Below are 13,550 nucleotides of genomic sequence, written 5' to 3' on the forward strand. Positions count from 1 at the left end.
GTCCACTGTGCTCAGGAACGGTGCCTGCCCAGCACAGATGAACGAGGGTGGCACAGTGTAGGCTCCTTAGAATGCTTTCTGTGTTCTGGGCTCTGTCCCGAATATGCAGCATGGATTTGATTTTAATGTCTTTAGTGCACACCACAGCATTAAGAGGTAGCGCATTACTGCTACTGTTCCCATTTAATGAGGGGGAACACGTTTAAATACTTGGTTAAAGTCATACCACTTTGTGTTTCTTTTGTGGTTGTTTTTATTTCTTTCCTTTGGCCCCTAGAATGGGAAAATAAAATCATTCAAAGACAAGAATAAGAAGAGAAATTAAGTCTGGAAAATAAGTAAATGGAATAAGCAGCCCCTTGAATAATCCGTTGTCTCAGTGAGAGGGCCATTTGCCCTTTCTTAAGCTTGGCTCCCTTAGTCACGCTGCTGCTCTCATCTCTTTTAGTTTCATACCACGTTACTTAGCTTTGTAAACTACCAGGCACGGAATTGTATTTCTAAATTCCTCTAAGTTTAAGCACTTCTACATTGAGATATTATTTGAGCCCTGACTGGAAACAATATATATATTTATGTTGTTTTTCTCCTTTTACTCTTCTAAGTATGCACCACTTTCTAATAAGTGGTGTGTGAGTCCGCTTGGGCACATGATCCTGAAGAGAACATTTCCAAATAATTGGACTTCCTTATTGCTGTTGAGGTTGATATTTAACAGAGCAAGAAAGTTTTCTTTAACCAGATAAGAATTTGGGGTAATTTTTAGTTGATGTTTATGTTATTTGTTAAACTTTTTAAATATCAGCTTTGTATAATTGCATTGTCAGATATCATCTCCAGTTCAGCATAGAGAAAAAGTAAAAAACTAAATAACCAAACTAGTTTATCCACAGTTAAAGTATGAGATGGTAGAAGAAAGAATGTAACCAAATTCATTTATGAAAATTGTTGTTTTGTAGGATTTATATGGAAAGATAAGAATTTATTGTATCTCGAATATGTATGTATTAACGGTTGGGCTTGGTTATAGTAGTACCCTTAGATATTAGTCAATATTTGAACAACAGAAGAGAGAGAGTTTTTATTTTAACTACCCTGGTTTTTACGTTTATGTGTTCTTACTGCAAGCCACTTAAAATCCCTTCCCTTCTTCGGGGAGGAGATAGCCAAAAATAAACAAAATAACACAAAATAATATAAATCAACCAAAAATAAAGCCATGGTGTGTTTCCCTTTTTATGTAATCAACATTGGTGAAAAGATGGGTTTACTTTATACTGAATTTCTAGGAATATAACTACTTTGTAAAATGAGGGATACATGTATTCAAGGGAGAATAACTGTAATTGCCACTTGTTTACAGTGGTGGCTTGAGAGTCGGGCCAGGTAACCAAAAATAGCAGGTTCAGGTGGTTCAGAGAGGGTTTAAGTTAAAAACTATATGGATTTCCTTTGAAACTCTTAATAAGTTACAACTAGTATTGGGGTTATAAATTCTTCTCACTGAGTATTTAAAGAACAGGTGCAGCTAGCCATCATTACACAGATTGTTTGACTTTGTAGGGGGATGGCCGTCTGCATTCCAAGATCAAGGTAAAGAAATGTCAGTCAATGAGTAGAGTAGAGTCCTGAGCCAGCTTGCTGTCCTGGGGTGATAGGTCACATAATTTATGCATCCCATAAGCAATGCCAGGGACACCTTTTACGGACACTGAAGAGCCAAGGGTTTGGACTGAATGATCTTTAGGTCCCTTTTATTCTTACATATGTAATGTTTTAATTTTAGTAGATTTAGTAATTTAGTAGATTCACTAATTTTCACTGAAGCATCCTTAGTAAAATTTATACATATAAAAAAATCACAGTGTGTATAACTTTTGGGTTTCTGCCTTTATTGCCTTGTTTAGTTTGGACCAAGAAGAATATATTTTATTAACAGGTTATAATTCTGCTGGAAAACAATATGGATCCTACATTATTTGGGGAGTTTAAGCTAAATGAAAACAACAGTTAAGTACTAACAGATGTGACAAAAGTCCATGTGGCTTGCATTCTCTTCTAAGCCTTTTGTGGTAGAAAGCTTCTTGAATTCATCTCTTGTTATAATAATGTTTATGTATTCATGTCTATACTTTAGTTTCTGGAATGAATGAATGATTTGTGATACCCTTCCTAAATGGATTTATCCTTTTTTCATTTGAAAAGCCATCATTTTTACAACTGATCGGTAAGATTTTTATCTAATGGCAAGAAGTAGGAGGTTATTTGCTTTTGTAGGAGTTAGTCTAATGCTACAGTTGGGAGGGTCCTCAGATGTCAGCTGGTCCAGCCTTACAATCAATATAGGAATGTCTTATGCATAATATTAGACAGATGATTGCCCAGCCTTTGCTGAAATACTTAGAGTGATGGGAAAACTACTGTCTTTCCCAGTGCTTTACTAAATAGATTCTGCTGTTTTTAAGCCAAAGTGTGCCTCCTGGTTACTTATACCCTCAGACTTAGTTTTGTCCTCTGAAGTAATATATAGTCTGTCTTTTTCTTCATTGACAGCACAAAAATATTTCTCCTCTCTGAATTTTAATTTTCTTAACTATAAAGTAACTATGATTTACATCATCTGGTTATCTCACCAGGATTGAGGTAAAGAACAACTAAGGTAATGGTGATGTTAGGCAAAATCCTTTTCATGTCTCATGAAACTAGTATTAAAATACTAGTTTTAGTTTTTTTCTCTGGTAAATGATGTCCTGAGAAAGACAGTAGTCTGTTGTCCAGTGGCTTGGGAACCTTAATAGGTACTTTCCACTTGATGTTCTTGCCATAATGAATTAATTTATCTCTTTGTTGAACATTTATTGACTATTCGGTATGTGGCTGAGGTGAATATAAAAACAGTGAACAAGACAGATACCTTCCCTGCCTTATTGGGACTTAAGTTTTCTTCCCTAGATGTTTTTCTTTGAGATATAAGTGCTTTTCACTATTCAAGTAAAATAATATTGTTAGTCTACTTTTGCTCTTCTTAATGCTTTTGGTTTTCTATCTCATCCAATATTTAACAGTATGTCTTTGATTTGTAGATATATGGAGTCTGGGAGTGATCCTTTTCATGTTGGTGTGTGGGCAACCACCTTTTCAAGAGGCCAATGACAGTGAAACATTGACAATGATCATGGATTGCAAATATACAGTACCATCCCATGTATCCAAAGAGTGTAAAGAGTAAGTAAAAACAGAAAAAGAATATGGAAACTTAATCACTCATATTAAAACCAGAAGTTTTATTTATTTGTTTTAAAGATATTTATCTATTTATTTAGAGTGCAAGAGGGGGAGGGGCAGAGGGAGAGAGAGAGAATCCCAAGCAAACCCCACACTGAGTGCGAAGCCCTACTCTGGGCTCAATCTCATGTCCCCGAGATCATGACCTGAGTCAAAATTAGGAGTTGGACACTTAACCACCTTAGCCACCCAAGCACAACAAGAGGTTTTGTTTCATTCCATTAACATGTCAAAAAAATTTGAGGTGACTTCAATATATAGGCATCTGAGTTCGTTTTATTTTTGAACTTGACATTTTATTTTTGTTAAATGTGTTTTGGGGGGTTAACCCCAGAATATGATTTGAAATTTAATATTGGAGTACAGAATGTATTAGTCTGTTTCTTAAATATGCTTGTTTTCAAGAAACTCATTACATGTCTCTTCAGCCTCCGGGAGTGGTAGTTACTCAGTTGAAATGAAGATATCACCATGGGAACTACCTTTCTGTTTTTGCCTTAGCAAAAAAGCAAGACCACCTGGAATTATTTTAAATTCCAGAGAAAAGTTAAGGCATTCCTTTTCCTGAAATAGACCACCAACACACCATTTTAGATTTTACATGATGTGTCCCTTAATTTTATTCATACATTGCTCTCCCCAGTTGGTTTATATGACTATTGGAATCCAGCAACTAAAAGTACACTCGAGTTGATTATTTGGAATTTAAAGTACTTTATAGTTCTGTGATAAGTATAGTGAGAAATATAAATGGAATAAAAGAACTGTTAGGAGCTCAGTATTTCATTGACAATCATGGGTGATATATATATATTTTTTAATGGGTGATATTTTTAAGTAAGTTCAGCTGAGATTATAGCTACTACTTAAAGGATTTTGCTGTAGTAACAAAGTTTTGAATTTTTCCCATCAGCTGGTAAGAAGGAAATCTGATGGTTTGAGAAATCTTTTCTCTTGGTGGAACCCCATCTTAGACCATGTGGTGGATGGTTAAGAACTTACCTATTCAGGGGCGCCTGGGTGGCACGGTGGTTAAGCGTCTGCCTTCGGCTCAGGGCGTGATCCCAGCATTATGAGATCGAGCCCCACATCAGGCTCTTCCGCTAGGAGCCTGCTTCTTCCTCTCCCACTCCCCCTGCTTGTGTTCCTCTCTCACTGGCTGTCTCTATCTCTGTCAAATAAATAAATAAAATCTTTAAAAAAGAAAAAAGAAAAGAACTTACCTATTCAGACTCTCTGGATCCAGATACAGGCTTCTCTATCTACTGATGATGTGAGAATGGTAGAACCTGGTATCCAGAGTAAGACCTAGAACAGTTGTAATATCTTAGGAGCCTCTCTGTTTCTCCCTTGTCGAGGGATTATTTTTAATAATGTAGGACCGTTCAGTTTTCTACTTTTTCCTGTGTCAGTTTTGCTAACTTGTGTTTTTTAAGGAGCTTGCCCATTTTATCTGAATTTTCAAATTTATTGGCCTCAAGTATTTATATTTTCTGGTTATATTTGTAAAGTATATAGATCAGAGGGGATGTTGCCGTTGATCATTCCAGTATTGACAGTTTTTGCCTTCTCTTGTTTTTGTCTTGATTAGTCTTGCCTGAGGTTTGTTGATTTTATTAGTCTTTTTCAAGGAGAACTGCCTTTTATCTTAATTAATTTACTTATATTTTTTGTTTTATGTTGTGAATTTTCTCTTACCTGTATTATTTCCTTCTACCTACTTCATGGACTGATGCTCTTCTTTTTTCTTTTTTTCTTATGTTGTATACTTGGCTCACAAATTTTCTTTTTCTAATGTCATGGTTAAGGCTATAAATTGCCTCCTTGTACCATTTCTGCGGTATCTTACTATTTTTGATTTATAGTCCTGTTATGAATCAGTTCTCAGTTTTTTCTAGCTTCAAATGGTTTATTTGACCTCTAAGTTTTTAGAGGGGTGTTTCATATTTCCAAATGTGTAGAATTTTTCTAATTACTTTTTTATTATTCGTTTCTCACTTAATTGCATTGTGGTCTAAGAATATAGTCTATATAGTAATAGTTTTTTTGTTTTGTTTTGTTTTCAAATTGTTGAGGCTTGCTTAATGCCTAGCATGGAGTCAGTTTTTGTAAATGATCCTTTTGTTCTGGAAAAAAATGTGTTATTTTCCCATTTTCGGAGTCAGAGTTGTATATAAATCCTTAAGATCAAGCTTGTCAATTATGCTGTTCTAAATCACTTACATCTTTTCTGAGTTTTTTGATTACTTATCACTTACTGAGATATTCTTCCACTTTGATGGTGGATTTATTGTTTTATTCTTGGAGGTCTGTCAGTTTTTGCTTTGAGTGTTTTGAGGCAATGGTATTAGATACAAATTATTATATCTTACTGGTGAATTGAACTTGTATATCACTTGTTTATTTCCGATGATGCTTTTTGCCTTAAAGTCAATCTGTGTTGTCTAGTTTTAGCTAGCCACACCAGTTTTCTTTTGGTTAGCATTTGTTTTCCATTCATTTACTTTAAACCTTTCGTTGTCTTGGTTTTAAGTACGTCTTTTTTCAACAGCTGGGAGATGGGGTTTAATCCCTTCTGAGAATTTTTGTCTTTTCATCAGAGTTTATCCCATTTATATTTATTGTCTTCACTGAAAGGTGTAAATATATTTATGTTCTTTTTATATGCTTCATATTTGTCCTACTTTTCTTCCTTTTTTTTTTTTTTTTTTTTTTTTTTTTTTTTTTTTTTTTTTTGTTTTCCTTCTTTTTTTCCTTTTTTTTTTTTTTTTTTTTTTTTTTTGTCTATTCCTTCTTTAGGATTGATGGAGGTTTTTCTTTTTCCCCTTACTTGGCTTTCTCCCTTCAGCTAGTTGGAAGTTATAGTCAATTGTTTTAGTGATTATCCTGTTTTAACACACACATACATATTTGTATGCTTAATTTATTTTAATTTTTTAAAAGATTTTATTTATTGAGGGAAAGAGAGCACATGAGCAGGGGTAGGGGCAGAGGGAGAAGCAGAGTCCCTGCTGAGCTTGGAGTTCCCTATGTGGGGCTTGATCCCAGACCAGAGCCGAAGGCAGATGCTTTAACCGACTGAGCCACCCAGATGCTCCCTGTATGCTTAATTTAATAAAATCGATAGTTAATGCTTAGGTTTATCTCCTCCTAAACAACACAAAATCCTTAGAACACTTTGCCATTCAGTATTTTTTAACAACACAAATTAGACAGTGTTATTATTCTGTATAGTAAAAAAATTGTCTAGAATTACCCAGATGTTTGATAAGAACTTTGTATATCCTTCCACTTGGGATCACATTCTTCTGCTAAAATTATACCCTTTAGAATTTCTTTGATGAGCATTTCTCAGTTTTTCATTGAAAATCTTTTTATGTTACATGTGCCCTTGAAAGACAATTTCATTGAGTGTAGAATTCTAGGTGTGGACAGTTGTTTTGTCTCAGGTTACTGAAGATGTTACCCCATCCTCTGATATGTCTTGTTGCTTTTGGGATGTCATCTGTTTGTGTTATTATTGTTCTTGCACAGGTGATCTCTCTCTCCTCAGGCTGCCCTAAGAGCTTCTATTCATTCTGCTTAGGATGTGTTCGGCTTCCTGGGTCAGGATTTGTGTTCCTCCATGAATTTGGAAAATCCTTAGCTATTATCTTTTCAAATATAGTTTCTTGCCCGTTCCCTCATTCCCTTTTGGAACTCTGATTGGATATATGTTAAGTATTTTCACTCTGTCCTCCTTGTCTTTTCATCTCTTCATATTTTCTCTTAGTCCACTGGTACAGGGTTATTTCCTTTGCTCTATCTTCCAATTTACTAATTCTCTTTGTGTCTAGTTTAAAAAATTTGTCCATTGCTTTTTTTTTAATTTATTTTTTAACAGTCTTTCGTATTTCAGGCTTCTCCATGTCTTAAACATTTTCAACACAGTTATATTCTGTGTGTGAAAATTTCAGTATTTGAAGACTTTGCATTCTCATTTTGCTATCATGTTTTTTTTAGTCCTTTGTACTTGTTTCTTTTCTATTTTTTGATTGTGAGGTCATATTCCTTGTAATACTATGTGGGGAGTTCTTTTAAGTTATGTTCCTATGGAAAGGTTTTTGATTTCCTTCTCTACTGTAGTTCCTTAGGAACACTTCTAGCTTAGAACCACCTTAAATTAACTTCTTCCCTACATGTACCACACAGGTATCATTAATTTGGACCACACTTTTGTAAGGACCAGCCCGTGGCTAGAAATTCTTAGAAGAAATTTCCCTGCCCCACCTCCACAGCCAGTGTTGAGGCAGGCAGGTTTCCTTCTTGATATCTTAGCAGATTTGTTTCTCATTTCTCATTCACCCTTACACTGAAGCTGGGACCCTAGCTCTTTACGAGGGCTCTAGTTGTACTCCCTGCCTTAGTAGGCCCTACACAGTATATTCTATGTTGTGCACTCCGTGTAGCTTTCAAAACCAAAGCAGAAGCAATCAGGTCAGAGGCTAGCTTTGTCATTTGCCTACTAAAAGTCCTGCTTTACTCCATTTTTACCTGTTGAGTATTCCTTCCTTCCTTCCATCTTTAGGTATATATGTATTTATTATTTTGCCAGCACAATGCACTTCAACATAATGTATGTTTAAAAGCCTGTGGCATTTTGATTGTTGCCCTCAGCATCACTTACTCTTCCTGAAGCAGAAGTTGGCTCATGTCCTGTATTTTGTATGTTATTGTTGATCATTATAGCTGGTTCTGGCATGCTACTAAGCCACAGTTAGTTCAATGACAGATGTCGATATCTAGAGCTAATTTGAGGTGATAGGAAGCTGTTTGACTTATCAGTATATCTGGCAGTTGTGATTTTCTATTTATGAATCTGATGGCACTAAATTTTCTTTATTCCCATCTGCTGTACTACCACCACCACTAGTGAGCCTCACGAAATTGATGGTATAAGTGTAGAAAACAGTTCTGATTTGTAAAATAATCCACTGTTACTGATCCCTGCCAACAGTTTGCTCTAACAGTGGACTTACCTTCCTTTCCAGCCTGATCACACGGATGCTACAGAGAGATCCCAAGAGAAGGGCCTCCTTAGAAGAGATTGAAAATCATCCTTGGCTTCAGGGAGTGGACCCTTCACCAGCCACAAAGTATAACATCCCCCTCGTGTCATACAAAAACCTCTCGGAGGAGGAGCACAACAGCATCATTCAGCGCATGGTGCTTGGGGACATAGCGGACCGCGACGCCATTGTAGAGTATGTCAGCACTCATCAGCACAGGGCCACGGGTTTAGTATTCTTGGAGTGGTCTCTCCTTTTAACCTGTCAGGGCCTGTGGACACTGTAATGCATGGAGTTCCCAATTGGCAGAGGTTATGTCATTTATTTCTAGAGTTCCTGGCCCAGTGCCTGTCTCATAGGTTTTATTGTTCTTTTGTTTTTATTTTTGTACTACTGAGGAAGTACACCTTTGCTGGGTGGTGTCAGCAGTGCTGTGGCCTCTTTCCTTTCCTGTAGGGGCGGATTGGTATCCCAGTGCCTGTCTTTTCCACAGCAGCATCTTCTTCATTGTCGAGTCTCTCTCTGTTCCCCACAGTGAGTGGGGAGGAGGGGGCAGACCACAGTCCTCTAAGTCAGGGGTTGACATATGGGGCTGGTCATTCATTGTTGTAAGGAAAGTTTTAGTGGGCCACAGTCATGCCTGGTGGCTTGGGGATTGTCATTGGCCACATTGTGCTACAATATCAGAGTGGCTGTGAGAGAGACCACATGATCCACAAAGCCTAAAGTGTTTACTTCTGGCCCTTTAGAGCCCATGCTGCAGCAACCTGCAACCCACAAGATTACAAAGTTGTTAATTAAGTCATTTAAAACCAAAGCCAGTTTTTAAAAATCTAAGAAGTTTGGAATCAAGGATAATATAAAGAAGCAGTTGCTTTGTTTTAATAATGATTTATTTTTATAAGAGGTCCTGTCTAGAAAATGATGAAGTGTTTCCACAAATGAAAAGTCAAAATGTTATTTAACCTGTTGAATGCAACCATCAGGTATGATGGAAAGAGGAGATACCCCGAGGAGGGTGGGGGCAAAAAACTCAGATTCAAAATTTTGGTTTAAATACAAATTTCTGCAGATTGCTAGCTGCATTATGAGTTGTTATGCTTAATGACCTAAATGAACAGGAAGAGCAGGACGCTTACTATGCCTGCCAAGGACGCTTGTTTTAGGAATGTGTAGAAAGTGATTCTTCATCTTAAGTGTGTAGAAGGCTATTTGTATCTCCCTGAATAGACTCAGTGTTCATAGCTTAAATACATGGAGTGGTGCCATTTAGAACTATTGGACTCATGTAAATTCAATGACAAATCCAAAGGGAGGGGCAGTTCACTGGTTCAGGTGACCCCATTTGCCTGTCCACTAGTGGGCAGGTGCACGGTGAAGCGGGGGCTGGGAGGCCTGAGCTTAGTCCCGCAGCTTGTCTCAGCTCGTGCCCGTGGCTTGCATCTGAGACTAGCTCCTCCGGAGCGTGATGCCTCAACTCAAAGACCATGGTTTTTGGTCTCCTCGAAATAAGCCAGTGATCTTAGCTGGTGCTCGGCTTAGGAAACCACTCTTAAGAGTCATTCTGAGCCCTGAATTTCATCTTGGGCTCTTACTTTAGAGTCTTGCACCTCCATCTGCCCTGCCCCCACTAGCTGTGATGCCCTGTTCATTTTGTGAAAAGGGATCCTTGTATTGCTTCTTTCCTAAGTGTTCATTATGCATTTTCACTGGAGTACAGGAAGTTTCTCGTCCCTATAGACCCTTTGTAGCGCTCCCGTGCAGCGCGCAGGCCAGCCCAGCTGAAGGAGAGCTGGCGGCCGCGTGCCCGGTGGGCGGGCTGCTACCAGCCCCGGCCTGCAGGCTGGCTGCTCAGACTGGGTACTCGGAGCACCCTTTTGAAATGGATGAATGAATACATTGATTTTATTCAAAGAAGAGGCTAATGACGTGCTCTCAGTTACATTAATAATTCATTAAACGCAAAGAGCGTAAAAATAAAAACTTACCCTCATTTTTCTGATTGTTACTAGTATTTCAGTGCACATTCATACAGCTCATTTCATACTTCTGATGGAAGCAAGTAAGCCAGCTTAATGAAAATGAGCACTTTGACACAGATTAAAGTTTTGTATAATGCATACTTTCTTGGAAAGCGTCGTCATCTTTTTTATGCATCGAAAACTTGACATCCAGCTCAGCTGCTCTCAGCGTTTTGGATTTTCCTTACTCACTGAACATTTTTATATAGTTGTTGTTTTAGAATTTCATGAGTGATCTAAATAACTACTAGGTTTTTCTTCTTGTTTGTGTTTTTTCATAATTTTAATGATTCCAGGTCATTGGATTTCATTTGCTTGTACTTTAAAAAAAAAAATGAGTTCTGCTTGTAAAAAAGCAAACTTGCTGACGTGGCTTACATTTATTCTCCCTTATTTTCCTTAGAGCCCTGGAAACCAACAGGTATAATCATATCACGGCCACTTACTTCTTGCTTGCTGAAAGGATCCTGAGGGAGAAGCAAGAGAAAGAAATACAAACCAGATCTGCAAGTCCTAGCAATATCAAGGCCCAGTTTAGGTGAGAAAAAAATCTTCACTGATTTTAGTAAGTTAACATTTTGAAATAGAGAACCCCTTTTAAACAAATGCTTCCTCACTCTTTGGGGCACGGGAGTGTAAGCAGTGGTGACAGCCTCGTTGGAGAGGCCACGCATGGGCTCTCCCTGCGTGGGAGTGTTGTTCCTTCATCACCAAGGGCACCTTCCTTCCTGGGCTCAGGGGAGAGGGGCTGTGGCTGCTGGCCTGGCCAGGAAAACATGTTTGGAGAAGCAGACTCAAGCAGAGTGTCTGTCAACTATTTTCATTAAACTCTTCCAGATCTTGTATGTATTAATGTGTTATTTTCTTTAAGTTTTCATTCCAGGAACAGGGCCAAAACCCTGTGTTATTTGAAATAGTGTTTAAGAACATTTAGGGCATTTCTGTGCCATGGTATTATCTCAAGATTTCAGTGATTTGACACATCAGCTAGTTGGTTTATTGGCTGCTTGACCTTGGAAGGTCACTTCACCTCTTTTTGACTCAGCTTCCTGGTCTGTGAAATGGGAATAATAATATATCCACCTGAGCTGGGCTGCACGTGTTTGCTGTCACTGTTAGGACTGTCTCACCCCTGCTGGTGTCTTTGGTGAAGTCGTGAGTGTGCTCTCCCCCGTTGTTTCTCCTTCTCCCCTCCTCCCACCTCCTCTTTCCCACCATGCTTTTTCTTCTGCCATGTTAGCTTTCCATTTAAAACCAAAGGGTGGAGAAGATTACATTTTTACATCACCACTGTGAAAGTTATGTAGAATTTATCTTTCCCTCTTCAGATAAAGTAATCCATGGAAGTGTAGTGATTCAAAACCAGAAGGGTGCTCCCAATTCTGAATCATTCTCTACGCTCCATATACAAATGTGTGGATATGTAGTAATAATAATTATATAAAATAGGCAGAAAGCCATTGGATTTAAATTACTTGCAGTCAGCTTGCCATGTGTAGGTTGTTACGTGGGGTGCAGCAACAGAGAAGAGAGAAGAAAACGCTCCTGGGTGGCCAGAGAATAACGATTTAGAAGTCCAGAACGGAAAGTGGACTTAATAGCTTCATCTCTATCCTGGGTGGAGGCGTCTGTACTGAAACCTAGGCAGAACGTGTGCTGTCTGTGTGGACAAGGACTGGGTCCCAGGGAGCTGGGGACTCGGGTGTAACACCAACCGGGAGAGTGACTCTGAGTGGTGAGGACATCCTAGTCCTGACCTGAGCCCCCCGATGGGAAAAAGAAGGGCCACCGCACATCAGGCCACCAAGTCTGGAGTCAGTCCAGCCTTAGAAAATGGAATATTTGGATTTGAGCTGTTTTCAGTGAAACAGATCAGAACTCAATCTAAAGTTGATCACATCTGTAAATGAGTTCAGTTGGTTATACCTTATTATAAAAGTTATAAAGCTCATAGAGGCTATGAAGGAATACCAGAGCCTTCCCTGAAGTTGTCCTTTTATCTTCCTGGGGATGCTGGAGTCAGGTGCTGTGAGGGCCTTGCCTCCTCCCCGGCCCAGGGCAGGTGGGGCATCTACTTCCTTGCCTTCTTTTTACTGTCACTGTGACTTTATTGTCAAAACCCCGGACCTAACTTAATTCTGTCGCTGGACATGCCTTCAGATCAGAGTGACCTGGGGCTCAGAACCCCGGGCTGAGTCAGGAGACAGGTGTTGAAACTAGAGCAGCTCCTCCGGGGCTGGGGGTAGGCAGGTGAGCCAGGGAGCCCCAGCTGCAGGGAGAGCACCTCCTCTGGGTTCTGCCAGCGTGGGCTGGAAGCTTGGTGTGGTTTGTGTGTTAGAAGAGGCCTCGTGAGGTCCTCCGAGGAGTGGACCCCAGCGCGGGCGGGCTCAGTGCCAGCATCCTCTCTGAGCCCGGGAAGTGAGGAGAATCACTGAGGCCAGACCGCAGAGGTCCAGCTGTTCTGCAGTGGCCCTTCAGAAGCTTCCTAGGTTGCCCTGGGGGGTGCAGTAACCGTGGAACCCTGCCTACATGTCACTCACTGTCCCCCAGCCTGTGTGACCTCGGGCAGGCTTCTTACCCTGTCTGTGTCATTTCTTCATCTGTGAAGGGGGATGATCGTGGCCCCAGCTTGTGGAGAGGTTGGGGGGTGAAGTGCATTCATCCCTGTCGGGCTCTCACCACAGCACTGGCCCTGGTCAGCACTCAGGAGTGCGAACTGTTCTGTCCATGTGACTCATTTACAATTCTTGTTTAGCAACCTCTCCTCCCTTTTGTTAAGAGAAGCCGTCATTTGCTCACAGTGTTGTGGCAATGAAGTTGCTTACTGGGTTTAGCACAACGTTGAGCTCAGATGAGCGCTCAGTTGATGGGAGCTGTTTACTAGCTTGACTTACTCCTGTAAGTAAGAGCCGAAGTTCAGAAGTAGCCAGTGGAGGAACCAGGCAACCTGTTCTTGGGAGTGGGCTCTGAGAACGGTGTTGACTTTCTTTTCAGGTGGGGCGGGGGGTGAGGAGAAAAGAGTCTCTGCCCCATGCGGGCCCCCTCCTCCTGCACCGCTCTGGCGGGTCGGACACAGTGGGCACCCAGCCTCCCAGCCCAGGGCTCCCGGGCCGTTTGCGGGCGTGAGGGGTGGGGCTGATCTTTCAGGAACGTGGTGTGCAGTTCCCCATAGCCGCTGGCGTCGCCAGGGCTTCGT

General features: G+C 40.0%; 1 protein-coding gene across 6 annotated transcripts in view; it reads left to right on the top strand.

Annotated features, from left to right (window-relative positions):
• The window catches only part of SNRK (SNF related kinase), a 57,004-nt gene that overhangs the window by 35,721 nt on the left and 7,733 nt on the right, over positions 1–13,550 (top strand). For all 6 annotated transcript variants that reach the window (XM_040637024.1, XM_040637026.1, XM_040637029.1 and 3 more), the window contains 3 exons: positions 3,084–3,225; positions 8,316–8,528; positions 10,758–10,892. In XM_040637024.1, coding sequence (XP_040492958.1) covers positions 3,084–3,225; positions 8,316–8,528; positions 10,758–10,892 — 490 coding nt within the window. The remainder of the gene's footprint in view (positions 1–3,083; positions 3,226–8,315; positions 8,529–10,757; positions 10,893–13,550) is intronic.

This window comes from Ursus maritimus, unplaced genomic scaffold (assembly GCF_017311325.1).
Source record: "Ursus maritimus isolate PB19 unplaced genomic scaffold, ASM1731132v1 scaffold_20, whole genome shotgun sequence".
Classification (NCBI taxonomy): domain Eukaryota; kingdom Metazoa; phylum Chordata; class Mammalia; order Carnivora; family Ursidae; genus Ursus; species Ursus maritimus.